At 43.6% G+C, this 18643-nt stretch overlaps 1 protein-coding gene across 1 annotated transcript in view; it reads left to right on the top strand.

The window, feature by feature from the left end:
- Positions 1-18643, top strand: part of cdh8 (cadherin 8) — a 174936-nt gene that overhangs the window by 120311 nt on the left and 35982 nt on the right. The window contains exons 6-8 of the mRNA XM_078400723.1: positions 2377-2564; positions 8862-9115; positions 15398-15534. Coding sequence (XP_078256849.1) covers positions 2377-2564; positions 8862-9115; positions 15398-15534 — 579 coding nt within the window. The remainder of the gene's footprint in view (positions 1-2376; positions 2565-8861; positions 9116-15397; positions 15535-18643) is intronic.

The raw sequence follows: 18643 nt of genomic DNA on the forward strand, positions 1-18643 counted from the left end.
GGAATGGGTGACGTTTCTTTCTCAACCCGAAAGGCCACCATTCCTTCTCTACAGAGATGCTGCCTGTCCCGCTGAGTTACTCCAGCATTTTGCGTCTATCTTCGATTCAAACCAGCATCTGCAGTTCTTTCCTACACGGGCAGAACAAAGGACTACATTCGAGAATAATATATTTAGGTTGCAACCTTCTCAATCTGCAAAGTCTTTAAATCAATCATTTGAACAACACTTGAATCTCAAACAATTCTCTGGGCCCCACCATCGAAGATTAGATTGATTGTAATCATGTACAGTTGTTTCAAGGGCAGCACAGTGAAGCAGTGGTAGAGTTGCTGCCTTACAGCTCCAGAGACCCATGTTTGATCCCGACTCTGAGCTCTGTCTGTACGGAGTTTCTACGTGCTCCCCGTGACCTCATGGGTTTTCTCCAGGTGCTCCGGTTTCCTCCCACACTCCAAAGACATAGAGGTTTGCAGGTTAATTGGCTTCGGTAAAAATTGTAAATTTTGTCCCTAGTGTGTAGGATAGTGCTAGTATACGGGGTGATCGCTGGTCGGCATGGACTAAGTGGGCCGAAGGGTCTCTTTCCATGCTGTATCACTAGACTATAAAGTCTAACAGATTCAGAAACTGTACAAAGAGGGATAAGACCTGGGTTGCAAGGTGCAACAGTAATTGTTCAGTGGGTAAAGGTGTTGCATCACTTTTCCCTCAAGAACCTTGTGAAAATTGCAGATCCGCAGATCCTGGGCCTCCAGTACCAGTGTGAGGCCACATGCAAACTAGAAGAACAGCACCTCATATTCCATCGTAGGTCGCTTAGTGATTACATATACGAAATTGTGCACCAGACACCTCAAAGAACATCAATTTCTCACAATTATTCATCTTTTGATGTAATCTTGCAAGCATGAACAATTTCCCATTTTAGTTTACTTCAGAGATACAGCGTGGAAGCAGGCCCTTTGACGAGTCCGCACTGACCAGCGATCCCTGTACACAAGCATTATTCCACATGCTGGGGACAATTTACAATTTTTACTTAAGCCAATTAACCTACAAACCTCTACGTCTTTGGAGTGTGGGAGGAAACTGGAGCACTCGGAGAAAACCCCAGAATGTAATGTTCTTCTTTTATTGTAAATGTACTGGCAAACTGAACATTGTACTTTCCACTTGTCTTTACTGCAAAATTTACTTTGCATTACCTCCAAAATTACCCATACAGTATGCTCAGCTGAACTAACACAACATAATTTACCTTGGATCTACATATCTGCACCGAAGAGTCATATTAATTGCAAAATAGCAGGTGAGAAATCTGAAGAAGGGTCCCGCCCTGAAACGTCATCTGTCCATTTTCTCCACGGATGCTGCCTGACCCACTGAGTTCTTCCAGCAAATAGGTTTTTTTTTTAACAGAGAACAAATTATTGTGCTCATAAAAGATCAGGGAAAAACCCAGATGAATGGTCAAATTTGCAATAAGATTTTTAGTTTAGTTTAGTTTAGTTTATTGTCATGTGTACCAAAGTACAGTGAAAAGCTTTTTGTGGCGTGTTATCCAGTGCTGTACGTGTTTACAATTGAGCCGTCCGCAGTGGTCAGATACGGAATAAAGGGAATAATGTTTAGTTCAAGATAAAGTCCAGTAAAGTCCGATTAAAGATAGCCCGAGTGTCTCCAATGAGCTAGATGGTGGCTCAGGACTGCTCTCTAGTTGTTGATAATATGTTCAGTTGCCTGCTCTGGGAGATCTGTAGGACACAGGTCTCGAATTGGTATCTAATGTTTCCGCTGTTCTCCTCTGAACATTGTTGACATAGGGCAGGACGGACACAGTAAATGCCAGGGCTCTGGGGAGTGTTGTAGAGCAGAGGGATCTGGGAGTACAGATACATAGTTTGTTGAAAGTGGCACCACAGGTAGATAGGGTGGTCAAAATGGCTTTTGGCACATTGGCCTTCATCTGTCAGAGTATTGAGTATAGATGTTGGGATGTTGCGGTTATAAAAGTTGCAGTTATTGCAGATGTTGCATTAGATGAGGCCACATTTGGAGTATAGTGTTCAGTTATGGACACCACGTTATGAGAAAGATATTGTCAAGCTGGAAAGGGTGCAGAGAAGATTTACGAGGATGTTGGCAGGACTTGAGGGCCTGAGCCATAGGGAGAGGTTGAATATGCTATGACTCTATTCGTTGGAGCGCAGGAGAATGAGGGGTGATCTTATAGTGTACAAAATCATGGGACCAGTGTAGATGGGACATGCTGGTTGGTGTTGCCAAGTTGAGCCAAAGAATCTGTTTCCATGCTCTATGGCTCTATGACTCTATGACTTGATATACTGATCATTCCGGTTTCTTTGCTTTCAGGTCTTTATCATATGTCTGTGCTTGAGGACATGCCTGTTGGAGATATTGTTGGAAGAGTCAAGGCAAATGATCGGGATATTGGACAGAACGCCAGATCTTTGTACGAGATTATCGATGGAGATGGTTTGGATGCTTTTGAAATCACGACAGACTCCCAGACTCAGGAAGGAATCATCGCTCTTAAAAAAGTATGCAAGCTTTATGACCTTAATTCCTTCCCTCGAACGTTGTAGCAAGTATCAGCGGGGAGATGGATGTGGAATGAGAATATGTTAGACCTGCTAGAAATGCAATCCTGTCTGCCTGGCCCTTCACTCTAACAGGAACACCAAGTTCTAGAACTCTACCCACCTCACTTGCAAAATCCTCCCACTTGCTAGACATGTTCGTACGTTACAGGAGCAGAATTAGACCATTCGGCCCATCATGTCTACACCGCCATTCAATCATGTCTAATTTATCTCTCCCTCTTAACCCCATTCTCCTGATGCCCGTACTAATCAAGAATCTGTCAATCTCTGCCTTAAAAATATCCATTGAATTGGCCTCTACTGCCATCTGTGGCAATGAATTCCACTGATTCACCACCCTCTGACTTAAGAAATTCATCCTCATCTCCTTTCTACAGGTACGTCCTTTTATTCTGAGGCTATAGCTCTGGTCCTAGACTCTCCCACTAGTGGAAACATCCTCTCCACATACTGTACACTCTATCCAGTCATTTCACTATTCGGTAATTGGCAATGAGGTCCCCCCTTATCCTTCTAAACTCCAACGAGGACTGGCCCAGTGCCATCAATTCTCATCATATATTAATCCAATCATTCCTGGAACCATTCTCATAAACCTCCTCTGGACCCTCACGCGCCAGCACAACCTTCCTCAGATACATGGAAGCCAAAACTGCTCACAATACTCCAAATGAGCCTTGTGAAGCCTCAGCCCTTTACCTGCAAGTAACCTCCTCCAATCAACCTTTGCAAGCTCCTGCCCAACACCTCCAAAACTTGTTTTGGCCCAATTCAAGACTTTAAGTTTTGGACCATTCGTATCTTTATCTATTTCAAAACTTGTTTGGAGTATTTTGTTCAGTTCTGGTCACCCTGCTATAGGAAGGATATCATTAAGCCGGATAGAGTACAGAGAAGAATAATGAGGATGTTGCCATGATTCGAGGTCCTGAGCTATTGGGAGAGGTTGGACAAGCTGGGACTTTATTCCTTGGAGCGTAGGGGCTGAGGGGGTGATCTAATCAAAAGCAAAACTCCCCAACCTCCAGCACTCTCGATCATTGACCTGCCAATCCCATCCTTCCCTCCACTATGTTTCTGTAACCAAGACCCCCTGTGGAAAGTGCCCTCCATTTATCCATTTAAATGGTCCATTAAACCAAGGTAATAGTTACCAGCTTAATGTCCCCATTGCAGTGAAACAACAGAGCCAGCAGAGTCTTTCTAGAGGGGATAGAAAATAAGGCAATTTGACCCTTTTTGCTTTTCGAATGCAACCTTCTGGTTGTACTGTTGAAGACTTTTCTCATTAATGCCGCATGCCATACCTCCACAGCCCCATATTTCATTTGCTTCTCAATTATTTAACGATCTCTGTTTTGAAAACTACTTCTTCCCCAACCTATTCGGAAAGGGTGAGTTCTCTAAATAGTCAGAGGAGCGGGAGTGGAAATCAAAAGAAAAAATTCAAAACTTAAAACCTGGAACCTTCTGCTCAGTGCAAAGGGCTTACACAGGGCAGAGTTTGTTTGGAGTATCTAAAGGAGCTCTCTGTAGCGGAGATTGAAGCACAGAGATGTAGAAACAAGGAACTGCAGATGCTGGTTTACAAATTAACACACAAGGTGTACAAAATCATGAGAAGAATAGATTGGGTAGACACACAGAGCTTCTTGCCCAGAGTTGGGGAATCGAGAACCAGAAGACATAGGTTTGTGAGGAGATGGATGTGGAATGGGGGGGAAAAGATTTAATAGGAACCTGAGAGGTAACTTTTTCACACAAAGGGTGGTGAGTGTATGGAATGAGCTGTCAGATGAGGTAGTTGAGGCAGGTACTATCGTAACGTTTAAGAAACATTTAGACAGGTACATGGATGGGTTAGGTTTAGAGGCCAAACACAGGCAGGTGGGACATGTTGATCAGCGTGGGCAAGATGGGCCGAAGGATTATTTCCAGGGTGGACAGAAGGGCATGTTCTTGAGCTGTGTTTCTTTATGATTATGTAATTTGACTATCATAGCAGCTTGGTCGTTCAATTTCCTGATAATGTTCAGTACTTGTGAACTGCTTGTGAACTGCTACCATTGTTGACCATCTTTTTCCCAAATAATGTTATTTGGGCTTTAAACTCAAGAGAGAATTTGAGCATTACTTAATAATAACCTCATCTGCATCAAAAATGGAATATTTCTAACTTTTGAACAGGCAAACAGCACCTCATATTTCACTTGGGCAGCTTATAAACCAGCTGTATAAATGCTGATTTCTCTAACTTTAAGTAACCGTTGCATCCCCTCTCTCTCTGTCCCTCCCCCACTGTAGTCATAGTACTCGTTTCACTGTCGTCCTGGTGACTTTAATTGTCTGTATAACTCGTTGACACCTAGCCCACAGCCAACAATGGACCATTTCCTTGATCGGTTACTTTTTTATATAACTTTCATTCATTTATTCGATATCTCTCTGTATCACTGTCTATATCTCTCATTTACCTCTGCCCCGACTCTTAGTCTGAAGAAGGGTCTCGACCCAAAACGTCACCTATTCTTTTTCTCCAGAGATGTTGTCTGACCCGCTGAGTTACTTCAGCTTTTTTGGTCTGTCTTTCTCCAGAGGTGATGCCTGACCCGCAGAGTTACTCCAGCACTTTGTGTCCTTCAGTGATCAATCATGCTTTGAAAAATCAATATTCCTGCCACATTTTTCAATGCACATTGCATCATCTCTGTTTCTGCAGGATGCTGCAGAATACATAGTGCTGGAGGAACTCAGTGGGTCTGGCAGAATCTGTGGAGGGAATGGGCAGATATTGTTTTGGGTCGAGACCCTTGAATGGAGTAGGGAGGGAGGAAAGCTGGAAATGCGAGGTGGGGGTTGTTGTTGTTGCTGTTGTTCGTCCTTCGGGTTCGAAGATGACCATGACTTCACTTTCAATCTTATTATTTCGACCGCTGATTGGGATCGCCGCCAGCCGTGGTATGCTGGCCGAGGTTGAAGTCATGACTTGCACTTGACTTGGATTTAAGTGAGGGGGAGTTGCGTAGATCGTCGGCCTCACTCTCTCGTCCCGGCCTATCGGGCCCCAGCAGCAAGACATAGTCGAGACGGCTGGGGACAGGTCAGGATGCAGTGGATGGTCAGAAGTGTCCTACATATCTCACTCTGCCCTGTTTGCGCTCCAGCTTTGCTGGGATCGTCTTTCTGCCCGTTGAACCTTCTGTTGGTTTCCTCCGCGCAATCCGCCAAACCCAGGCTTCACGTGCTAGGTAGACAAGCCCCAAGCCGCTGGAACCAACGACTTGCCGACTGCACACAAGACAGTGGAGACATCGTGGGGGCGGGGGTAGTCCTGCGGCTGATCCCACAGCTTGGGGGGGACGGTCGAGACTTGTGCGGTTGCAGGAGCAGGACAAAGCCTGGCAAGTTTACTTTAGCTTAATTTAGTTTGGAGATACAGCATGGAAACAGCCCTTCAACCCACCATCTCCGCACCAACCATGATCACCCTTACACTCATTCTATCCTACACATATGGGCAATTTACAAATGCCAATAATAACCTAAACCCAAACATAAATCTGGAAAGCTGACAATTATGATCACTGCTCCCAACTTGGAAAGGATTATTTTGATGGCGAGTTGGAATATTGGTCCATTTTGTACAGAATGCCCAGATATAGAGTGCATAATATAGTTCTCTGCATTGTAGTGCATCAGTTCCATGGACAATGTCCAATGTCCGCAATGGGGTAGAGGTGAATCGCATAGTATCCTACCTCATGGAAGGAATAAAGAAGGAAGCTGTCTTGCACTTACTTAAGACTTCCCTGACAATATTAGCACACAAATGGTGAAATGACATGAGGTTCACACTCTGCCTATGTGCCAGCTAATGAGAAACATAGCTTGTATTCCTTGGAGAGACCACCAATTCAGCTGAGAAAATGACCTTGGCATATTCTCAGTGGAGCTAGAAAAGCCAGAAATAATCTCTTATTTTCCACAAACCAAACACTTCGAGTGGGAGGTTTTACAATCACTATGCCTTTTTAGGTTTAGGTTTGTTATTGTCATGAGTACCAAAGTACAGTGAAAAGTTTTCTCCTGCATGCGATCCAGTCAGATCTGGTAATACATTCATCCTGTATGTATTCATCCTGTGAGTTTCCTTCGGGTGCACAGTTTTCCGAAGATAAACACAAAGTGTTGGAGTAACTCAGTGGGTCAGGCAGCATCTCTGGAGAAAGAGAATGGGTGATGTTGGTCTGGACCTGATCTGAAGAAGGGTCCCGAACTGAAACATCACCCATCCTTTTTCTCCAGAGATACTGCCTGACCCGCTGAGTTAGTCGAGAACTTTGTGTCTTTTGTGTATTAACCAACATCTGTAGTTCCTTTCCACACATTTTGTCTGCTCTGTTTTCCTAACCCTAACCCAAAATGTCACCTATTCCTTTTCTCCAGAGATGCTGCCTGACCCACTGAGTTACTCCATCATTTTGTGTCTATCGACCTGTCCAAATGTCCTTTAAATATTTTCCAGGTTACAAGCACTTGCAAACAAGACAGAGCATTTGTTAAACTGTGAGAGATTGGATATTGTAGACTTTCAAACGGACTTGGGTATGTTTGTACTAAAGTCGCTAAAGGCAGGCATGCAGGTGCAATAAATGATTAACAAGGCAATTTTTTGCAGACTTTATTATCAAAGGATTTGAATATAGGCCTGAGAATGTGATCTTGCAATTGTACAGGGCCTTAGTGAGAAGGCACCTGGTGTGATGTGCACAGTTTCGGTGTCATCTAACAACTGATGCACAAAAATTTTCATAGAGAGGGTGGAGTGGAGATCACTAAATTGGCTCTAGGAATGGTGGGTTTACTGCATGTGTAGAAACAAAAAGAACTGTTGGTTTATACCACAAATAGACACAATGGAGTAACTCGGCAGGTCAGGCAGCATCTCTGGAATACAAGGATAGGAGACGTTTTGGGTTGGGATCCTTCTTCAGACTAAAAATAGGGTGAGATATTACCAGGACCATACAGGGCAGGCAACAAATGAGCTCAGGAGGTCCACTTTTGGCTAGGGAAGGTGTGATCTCAAGAGGGATACAATGTGGTGAGCAGTGAAACTGGTCAAACAAGTAGGGTGGCGGAATGTGGCAAGGCGGGAGGGGAGTGTGAGTAGAACTGTATGAGGAGATAGGGTTTGTATTCTTGAGAGTTCAGAAGAGTGGAAAGCGACCTCATAAAAGCATGCAAAGGTCTTGAAGGGTTTGAAATGCTGGACACAAAGACGATTTATACTTTGGATTTTAAATTTTCAAGATACTGTGAGGCCCTTCAGCCCACCAAGTCTGCGCCAACAAACAATCACCCCTACACGAACCCACGCACATTAGGGTCAATTTTACAACTTACCAAATCCAATTAATCTACAAACCTGTACGTCTTTGGAGTGTGGGAGGAAACCGGAGCACCCGGGGAAAACCCATGCCATCACAGGGAGAACATGCAAACTCCATGCAGACTGCACACATAGTCAGGATCATAGTCCTGTCTGGACATAGTCAGTCTGGTTTATGGGGATATGGACCAATCGTTGGTCAATGTGTGCAGGTAGGGCCGAAGGGCCTGTTTTTCACGCTGTATGAAAGAAATATGTTCTCACATCATTATAAATGCCTTCAGGATACATTAAGACACAACAACGGTATACCTGTAGAGGTTAATTTACAAGACAGCACACTAATTATGTAATTTTTGAGCTCTTGTTACAGATTGAATGAAAGTTAAATTGGTTCATTATTTGAGCGCTTGGCTCTTCTATCCAATAAGATCACAAAAGAAAAATGTTGAGCAAAACAGCATGATCCCCACTTAATATAATCATGCACATCTTTAATAATGAAGAGACAAAGTGGTTCTGTGTATGTGTAATGACTGGCAACATTTTAATAGATTGCCTCAATAAATGAATGAGTGTGAAAAAATGAAAAGGCCTTGAGTGTTATAATACCGATGGAAAATATTAATAGCATAGTACGGAGATTTCTACTCTCCAAATATAATATGTGGGTTAAATAATCGCTGAGGAACTACCTAATTATTTTCGAGCACTGATACTTGGGTAAACTTGTTATGACATGTACCAATCCCAAGGAAATTCCATCCATCAGTTAAAAACATTTGTTCTGCTCTTGCTTAGAGTTATTAATGGGAATCATTCATCTTTGTCACTTCCCGCAGGCCTTGAACTTTGAGATCAAGAGATCCTACACCTTGAAGGTGGAGGCAGGCAACACGCACATTGACCCACGCTTCATCAGCAAGGGGCCCTTCAAAGACACGGCAGCAGTGAAGATCACGGTGGACGACGCAGATGAACCTCCAATATTCTCCTTGCCCGCCTACTTCTTGGAAGTGAGGGAGAACGCAGCCTTCGGATCAGTCATAGGGAACGTTCTGGCTCGGGACCCCGATGTCAGCGATAGCTCTGTAAGGTAGGGAAGGCCGCATCCTGGTTTCTTGGTCCATTTAGAGTACAGAGGGCGGCACGGTGGCACAGCGGTAGAGTTGCTGCCTTACAGCGCCAGAGACCTGGGTTCAATCCCAACTACGGGGGCTGTCTGTATGAAGTTTGTATGTTCTCCGCGTGACCTGCGCGAGTTTTCTCTGCCCTCTTCAATTTCCTCCCAAATTCCAAAGACGTACATGTTTGTAGGATAATTGGCTTGGTGTAAAATTGTCCCTAGTGAGTGTAGGATAGTTTTAATGTACGGAGATCGCTGGTCAGTACGGACTCAGTGGGCCGAAAGGCCTGTTTCTGAGCTGTATCTCTGAACTAAACTAAAATTTACTCTCCGTAGTTCTGGGTCCTTTGACACCCCAGGTCAAGGTTCAGCTGCTGTAGCATTGGGAATACAGGTGCCGATCATTTATGGAGTTCACCCCGGAAAATGACTGCTAGATGCCAGCTCTCCATGTGTCTATTGTCTTCATTAAACATCTGTGAACCTTGAAACTGAGGGTCACCAGCTACTGAGCAGTGGGAGACATCATTAGAGTTTAGTTTAGGGATACAGCATGGAAACAAGCCCTTTGCCCCACCGAGTCTGCCACTCAGCAACTCCACATATAGTTCTATCCTACACATTAGGGTCAATTGGCAGAGATTAGTTTAGCTTAGTATATTATTATCATGTGTATCGAGGTACAGTGAAAAGCTTTTTTGTTGCGTGCTATGTCAGTGAAAAGACTCTTCATGATTACAATCAAGCTGTCCACTGTGGGGCAGATACAGGATAAAGGGAATAATGTTTAATGCAGGATAAAGTCTGATAATGTCCAATTAAAGTTAGTCTGAAGGTCTCCAAAGAGGTAGATAGGAGGTCAGGACCACACAATGTGGGAGGAAACTGGGGCTCCCGGAGAAATCCCACGTGCTCACAGGCAGAACGTACAAACTCCATTATGTTGAGTGTGATCATACCAGCACACCAAATACACACACGCATCCCCACACGAGCACATACACCTCACATAGGCACACTCTTACAAACATAATACGCACTTAAAACGTTTGGGCACGCATCTCATGCAACATACACACACACATATTACACTTTCATAGAATACCTTACACACTTCACACACTAACATACCTACATGTGTGCACACACAGACATATATGTACACATCGACACATAAAGACATACATAAACAGACATGCAACCACACACACCTCTCCCCAAAATCTATTCCCCTTCCCCACCCACACACACTCACACACACACACAAGCATGCACATGAGCATGCACATGCACACTCATACACACACTCGCATGCATGCACATACACTCACACACACACACACGCACACACACACATATGCACACACTCACACTCACATGCAATCAAAGCCAACCTCCCCAATACCCCCAGCTCCACTTTCCACCTAAATGCACACACATATATCCTGGCATTGCGGCATTCTTTAGTATTTCCAGCTTCAGAGCATCAAGGCATCGCTTTAGACACATAGAGTGGGATCGGATCGCACACGCATGAACTGTAGATAACGCGAGGCCGGTGGATTCCATCCTCTGGAACATACATAGAAATAAATGCCACCTTCCACTTTATATGCTCTCATCAATACACGTAAATACACACACACGCACACGACAACTGAACGCCTACATAGATGCGTACGCATATGAAGGGACACGCCTAGCTGTGCACACACACACACACACACACACACACCAAATTATCACAGAAATATGCTAACACAAACACACACAAATCCCAAACAAAACATACCACACACATTCATATGCAAATTGTTTGAGCGTTGTGATGTTTCTGTTCATGGGATCTTGCTGTGTGCAAGTGGCCTGTCATGTTTCCTACAGTGACCTTAATTCCACAAGTATTCCATGGGCAAGAAGCGTGTGAAGGAAGCTATCTAAATGCAAGTCTTTGTTCGACTGCTGAGAGGAATGTGCTCTTTGTATAACTGCACTGTACCTAGGCTGCGAGTATTTGATTTATCTATTTATTCAATTGATCTATTTGTGTCTCAGCAAATAGTTTCAAATAACAGAAGAGTGCAGGAAGATTTAATACCCTAATAGCATGATTTAGCCTGTGTAGTCCAAAAGTGAGCTGTGCTCACAGCACTAAATTTAGCATTTCCAAATGCGCAGCTGAGATAGCAAATCAAATTTTAAAACACGATTAAAATTTTAAAACCTATTTTGAGATGCGATAGAGACAAATATAATTTGCTTCATTTATATTATTCAATGAGAGGTGTCTCCACTTTATCTTGAGGTGGTTTCTATGGATTTAAAAAAAGAAAGGTGTGTTGTTTAGATCAAGTGGCCCTTTATCCAGCCTGCTGTCTGGTCTCACGAGACCATAGTGGTAGAGTAGCCATTCTGCCCCTCAAGCCTGTTTCGCTATTCAATATTATCATGGCCGACCTATGTGAACCTCAACTCCTCTTATAGAGTCATAGAGTCATACAACATGGATACAGCCCCTTCGGCCCAACTTGCCCACACCGACCAACATGCCCCATCTACACTAATCCCACCTGCCTGCATTTGGCCCATATCCCTCTAAACCTATCCTATCCATGTACCTGTCTAAATGTTGCTTAGACGTTGTGATAGTACCTGCCTCAACTACTTCTTCCGGCAACTCATTCCATACACCCACCACCCTTTGAGTTACCTCTCAGGTTCCCATTAAATCTTTTCCCCCCATCAGCTTAAACCTATGTCCCCTGGTTCTTGATTCTCCTACTCTGTGTAAGAGACTCTGTGCATGTACCCAATCTATTCCTCTCTTCCGTGCTAGTTCCTTCTCAGGCTCAATTTCTCAATCCTTCAAATATTTATCTACCTCCACTGTAAATGCTTTTAATGATCCAGCAAAAAGTATGTAACAAGATCCCACTGGGTTGGTTAAGGAACTGTTGGAAATATGAGGTCTTTTTCAGGCTGATAGACTGTTATTCATGGATTACCACAGGGATCAGTTCAGGGGCCTCTCCTGCTCCCAATTAACTTCCATGATGAAAAATATGATAATATACTGATGCAGATCGCGACAGGAGAAGGCAATGTGAGGAGATCGCAAAGAGACTATAAGAACATGTCGGACAGGTTCAGTGAATGGGCATACAGGAGTGCAATTTGGAATAATGTGCAGTTGTTTACATATTGAGCTAAAACAGAATGGCTTGTAAACCACTTGTGGGAGAGTCCAGGACCAGAGGCCACAGCCTCAGAAATAAAAGGGCGTGCTTTTAGAAAGGAGACGAGGAGAAATTTCTTTAGTCAGAGGTGAATATGTGAAATTAATTACCCCAGACAGCTGTGGAAGCCAAGTTAATGGATATTTTTAAGGCGGAGATTGACAGATTCTTGATTAGTAAGGACGTCAGGGTTTCTGCACAGAAGGCAGGAGAATGGGGTTGAGAAGGACACATAGGCCATCTTGATTGAATGACAGTGTTGACTTGATGGGCCGAAAGGCCTAATTCTGTTCCTAGAACACGAACTTATGAATTTATAAGTGAATTTCTTTTTTAATCAAAAATTATAAATGATGTGATATCATCAATTCCGCAGAGGAATAAGGAGATGCAGAAAGCGAACGTAGAGGTGTGGTGGGCTTTTGGGAAGGCTAATACCTTTTGAGCCGCACAAGACAGTTGGAATACATGTACATGAAAGGGGGAAAGTTTAATGGAGATGTGCAAAGCAAGTTTATTACACAGCGAGTGATGGGGCCTGGAACGTGTTGCCACATGGGCTGGTGGAGGTAGATACTAGAGTGGCATTTAAGAGGCTTTTGGATAGGCACAGAAAAGTGCAGGGAATAGCAGTATGTGGATTTATTCACAAAATGCTGGAGTAACTCAGCAGGTCAGGCAGCATCTCGGGAGAGAAGGAATGGGTGATGTTTCGGGTCGAGACCCTTCTTCAGACTGATGTCGGGGGTGGGACAAAGGAAGGATATAGGTGGAGACAGGAAGATAGAGGGAGATCTGGGAAGGAGGAGGGGAAGGGAGGGACAGAGGAGCTATCTGAAGTATGCAGTATGTGGATCATGTGCAGGCAGATGAGATCAATTTAACTAGGCATCATGTTTGGCACAAACGATGTGAGCCGAAGGATCCGCTCCTGTGCTGTACTGTTCTCTGTTCTATGTTCTGTGCTTTTCATTCCGATCATGATCTTATGATCACCCCTCACTGGCTCACACACCAAGGAATAAAGTCCTGGCCTGCTCAACCTCTCCCTATACTTCAGGCCCTCGAGTCCTAGCAACATTCTCGTAAATCTTATCTGTTCCAATTTTCAACTTAACAACATCTTTCCTATGATAGACACAAAGTGCTGGAGCAACTCAGCGGGTCAGGCAGCCTCTCCGGAGAATAGGAACAGGTGACATTTTGGGTCGGAACCCTTCTTCAACATCTGCAGTTCCTTCCTAAACATCTTTCCTATAACAGGGTGACCAAAACTGAACATAATGCTCCAACCGTGGCCTCTCCAATGTCTTGTACAACTTAGTTACCGAGTTATACAACACAGAAACAGGCCCTTTAGCCCAACTGGTCCATGCCGCATAAAAGGTGACTAGCAAGATACTCCATTTAAGCTAGTCCCATTTGCCTGCATTTGGCCCATATCCTTCTAAACCTCTCGTATCCATGTATCTGTCCGTGCCTTTTAATAACCTCAGCACTTATTTGCCAGAATTGGCAATTGCTCTTGTTTTCACAAATGATTTACTGTACTCAGTTGAAAGCTGTTGTCTATCTCTGTCTCTCTCTCTCTCTCTCTCTCTCTCTCCCTGATAATAATCGTGTCCCGCGAAGAACCATTGCAGCCTAATTTAAGACAAAATTATTCTTCCTGCATGCTGAGCTATGAAGGAGCTTTGAAAGATGAAATCGGCAGGTATCGAGCCGGCTGTCATTCTGCAGTAAGATGCACTCAAGCAGCAATCAGCACTTTTTTTTAGCCCTTTGGTTGTGCATGTGATTCTTCTCAAGCCACAGTCAATCATTCGCCAAAGCCCTTGTCAAGCTCCCTGAGATTCACTCAGTGAATTGAAATTTGTGACTGGGATTTGAAAGGTCAGTCTGAAACTTGTTGGGGATAATTCAAAGCTGCGTTGATTATGGCTCAGTTCAAAGGTCATTTCTCCCTGAGACAGAAGGTTTAGTTTTCGCCTCAATCCAAGGACTTGCACTCCCCCTGAACAGCATTGGGAATCTCTTATCAATGAAGTGTTTGGTTTAGTTCACTTTGGAGATACAGCATGGATACAAGCCCATCAGCCCACCGTGTCCATGCCGATCATCAATCGCCCATTCACACTAGTTCTATGTTATCCCACTTTCGCAAACAAGATCCTGGTGAGGCCACCTCTGGAATATTTTCCATGAGAATTTGATTGAACTTGAAAGACACAGAAACAGGCCTTTCGGCCCACTGTCAATGCCAGCATCGATCATCTGTTGTGGGCTAAGTTCTATGTTATCCCACTTTCGCATACAAGGTCCTGGTGAGGAATATTGTCAATGAGATCTTGATTGAAAGTGAAATACACAGGAACAAGCCCTTCAGCACACTCAGTCCATGCCAGCATCAGTCATCCATTCACATCCACCTCCAGATCCATCCATTCACCTCCTGATTCAGGTATACTTTCTTCCCAGCTGTTAACCTATCATAAACTAGAGTGGTTCCGAACTACCATCTACCTCATTGGAGACCCTCAGACTATCTTTAATCAGACTTTGCTGGACTTTATCGTGCTCTAAACATTATTCCTGTGTCTGTACACTGTGGAAGGCTTGATTGTAGTCATGTATAGTCATTCCACTAACTGGATAGCTGGCAACAAAACCTTTTCACTGTACCTCGGTACAGTAAACTAAACTCCAAGTTCCTTCAGTAATTAGTTTTTTGCTGTCGTGCAGTCTCTTGTATCTGGTTATTTGTAAAGTTTCATATGTCATCTTGAGGTTGTAAAATGAAAGACTTCCTGGTTTAAAGCTGGTGTTATTGCATCTTGACTTTCAAATGGAAAGGGAGATTGGCTAAGATCTGTAATGGGTAGGTTATTTTATCTCATCCATTTAGCCAAAAGCTGAAATTAGCAGTGTCTCCTCTCCCACTTGCTCAATGGGATTTTGTTGTGAGTGTATGCAATTTTTTTTCTGGGAATGATCATTGAATACTTTTGTTTTGTAGATATTCCATTGATCGCCACACCGACCTTGAGAGGTTGTTCAACATTAATGCTGATGAGGGAAAGATTACACTGGCAAAGCCCCTGGACAGAGAATCTGATGTCTGGCATAATATCAGCATTATCGCCATGGAAACCCGTAAGTACCACGTCGATTGTTTGACTTGGTTTAACCTGATGCTTCAGGATGGTTGACTATTTTTGTATGCAGTTCAGTATAAGTACCACTGTACATAAGCACTTAGATATATCTTAGATAAGCATCCCAGATACAGTAGAAGTGTTTCGCAGTAATATACTGAGGCAGTATACAGAGTCGCCAGATTTGGCACCATTTTCAAGTCCCAGTTTGCAAGTGCAAGAGTGTTGACCTTGACCATGAAGGCCCATTGTCCTGGCGACATTGCAGGGTCGGCCTGGCCAAGCTTGGCCCTTGGTGTCCTCCGCCATTCCTCCATCGCTTCTTGCCATCTTAGACCACGGCCTGTCCACGCGCTCCACCTCTTGGAGCTGTGGGAATGGACATGGTTATGGTGGAAAAGGGTTTTTACGCCCTCTCTCTCTCCACCATTCCCCACCCTAGACATCCTACTAGTTCCACTGTTCGCATCCTTATAACCCTGTCGTTAGCACATCTTCCCTGACCAACAATGGGCCATTATGGACTCCACCCTTCCTGAGGTCATTTGTTGCCGGCCCTGTTTTGTTTTGGCCTTCTCTATCTTCCAGTCTGAAGAGGGGTTCCAACCTGAAACATCACATATGCCTTTTCTCCAGATATTCTGCATGACCTGCTGAGTTACTCCAGCATGTCTATCCTCGCTGAATGGGTCTATCCTCGGTACTAACCCGGACTACTCCATCCACACCTCCCATAGCCACGATCATTACTACCAAACCAGGTAAAAAGGAACAGGCATAGGGGAGCACCAGCAGTTCCCCTCCTCAGTCACTAACTTCACGACAATATATCACCTTCCATCGGAGACACAGGGAACTGCAGATGCTAGCTTGCAATAAAAAACACAAAGTGCTGGAGTAACTCAGCGCGTCAGGCAGCATCTCTGGAGAATAGGGCTCGGTGAGTTTCAGGTCAGGACCCTTCTTCATACCCAATCCAAAACACTGCCTATCCATGTTCCCCAGAGATGCTTCTTGATCTGCAGTTACTTCAGCACTTGGTGTCATCTTTTCTTCATCATTTCTTGGGGTCTAAATCCTGGAACTCCATCAGCACCAGGAAACTAGCAGAAGACTATGATGAGGCTCGCTATCTTCTCAAAGACAATTTCAATTTCAAGATAACCAAATGCCAGCCATGCCTTGGGGACGGCACAGTGGCACAGTGGTAGATTTACTACCTTACAGCGCCAGAGACGCGTTCAATTCAACGGGTGTTGTATGTATGGAGTTTGTACATTCTCCCTGTGTCCTTGTGGCTTTTCTCTGGGTGCTCCATTTTCCACCCACACTCCAAAGACGTGCAGGTTTGTAGGTTAATTGGCTTCTGTAACATGTTCAAATTGTCCCTAGTGTGTCGGATAGGTCTAGTGTTTGGAGTGATCGCTGGTCAGCACAGACTCGATGGGCCGAATGGCCTGTTTCTGCACTGTGTCTCTAAACTAAACTAAACTAAGCTAAACTAAACATGCAGGCTTGAAGATTAATTGGCTCCTGTAAAATTTGTAAATCGCCCCTAGTGTGTGGGATAGTGCTGGTCGGTGTGGACTCAGTGAGCAGAAGGACTTGTTTCCACACTGTATCCCTAAAGTAAAGTAACTAAAGTCTCATCTACCTTTGCATTCCATCTGTCCGGTAGTAAAGTCCAACACCTTATTTACCATCCTAATCACTTATCACAGTACAACGTTGCACATCTTGTATTACACCACTCCTGGTGAGAGATAGTACACCATCATTCACATACCAAGTGAGCAACAGATAGAAACTCATTCTCTTCTCCCCCCATCTAAATGAGCAATTTAGAAAGGATACCAAATGAGTGTTTACATTGCAGATTGAAGTGAAATATTTGCTAGATCATTTGGTGGGATTTACATTAATTTCCTGCAATGCTTTCTCCCCCAAACTAAATGTAGCTCCTATTTGCTATTTGGTGTGTTCAATATTGATTTAAACACTTCACATATTTATGAAGTGGCATTTTACATTTTAATGAGTTAGAAAAACGTTTGTGCAGAAAATTTCATGTCCTGGAGGCAAACTACCTCAAGCAAAACCTGATGTAGTTGGCATTTGTTATACATTTCTAGTTTTAATTTGAGCAGTCAAACAGTGAAACGGATATATTGGCCTTAGAATGAATTAGTATAGATTCAACAAAACTATTCTTCTAGGTTCTTCCAATATGTCACTGACTTGAAACCTTCTCTATAATTTAATTCTTCAGATACTTTCTCGCCTTCTACGTGATCACAGCATTTTTGTAGTTGCTCGTTTTATTTCTTTTTCCTGTTTATTTCTTTTTCACTCAGAGTGTAGTGGATTTATGGAACAAGCTGTCACAGGAGATAGTTGAAGTACATACATTAACAGCTTTTAAAAGTTACTTGGCCCAGTACATGGATAGGAAGGTTTAGAGTGTTATGGGCCAAACACAGGCAAAATCGACTAGCTTAGATGAGGCATCTTGGTTGGCATGAACAAGAAGAGCTGAAGGGCTTGTTTCCATGCTGTCTGACTCTGTGACTAAATTAAATCTATTCATTATCTTCCTAACCAAATCCCTCGGTAACTTAATATTCAGTAAGACCAACTCTCATTCTTATAAATTTCAACAAACCCTTTCCCCTTGAGGTAATCTTTCATAGTAGTATTTAACTCACAAACTTTCCGAGCAATGATTCCAAATCAGTCCTTCTCACCGTAACCTAGGAAACTCCATGGGTTTAGAGGTTGACGGGTGTTCATAAGGAGATGTTTTAAATGATTGAGGTATTTGGTACAGTATGTGGAGTAGAATTATTTTCTCTAGTAGATAAGTCCAGAGCAGGAAGACACGACTTTAAGCAAAATACAAAACACTGGAGGGACTCAATGGATCAGGCAGCATTTTGAGTGGTGACCCCAGATTGTTGATGGTGGGGGATTAGTTTGGTTTGGTTTAATTTAGTTTATTGTCACAGACAGCGAAAAGCTTTTTTTTTGTTAAGTGCTATCCAGTTAACAGAAAGACTCTGCATGATTACAATCAAGCCGTCCACAGTCTACAGATACAGGGTAAAGAG

The sequence above is a fragment of the Rhinoraja longicauda genome, chromosome 6 (genome assembly GCF_053455715.1).
Source record: "Rhinoraja longicauda isolate Sanriku21f chromosome 6, sRhiLon1.1, whole genome shotgun sequence".
Classification (NCBI taxonomy): domain Eukaryota; kingdom Metazoa; phylum Chordata; class Chondrichthyes; order Rajiformes; family Arhynchobatidae; genus Rhinoraja; species Rhinoraja longicauda.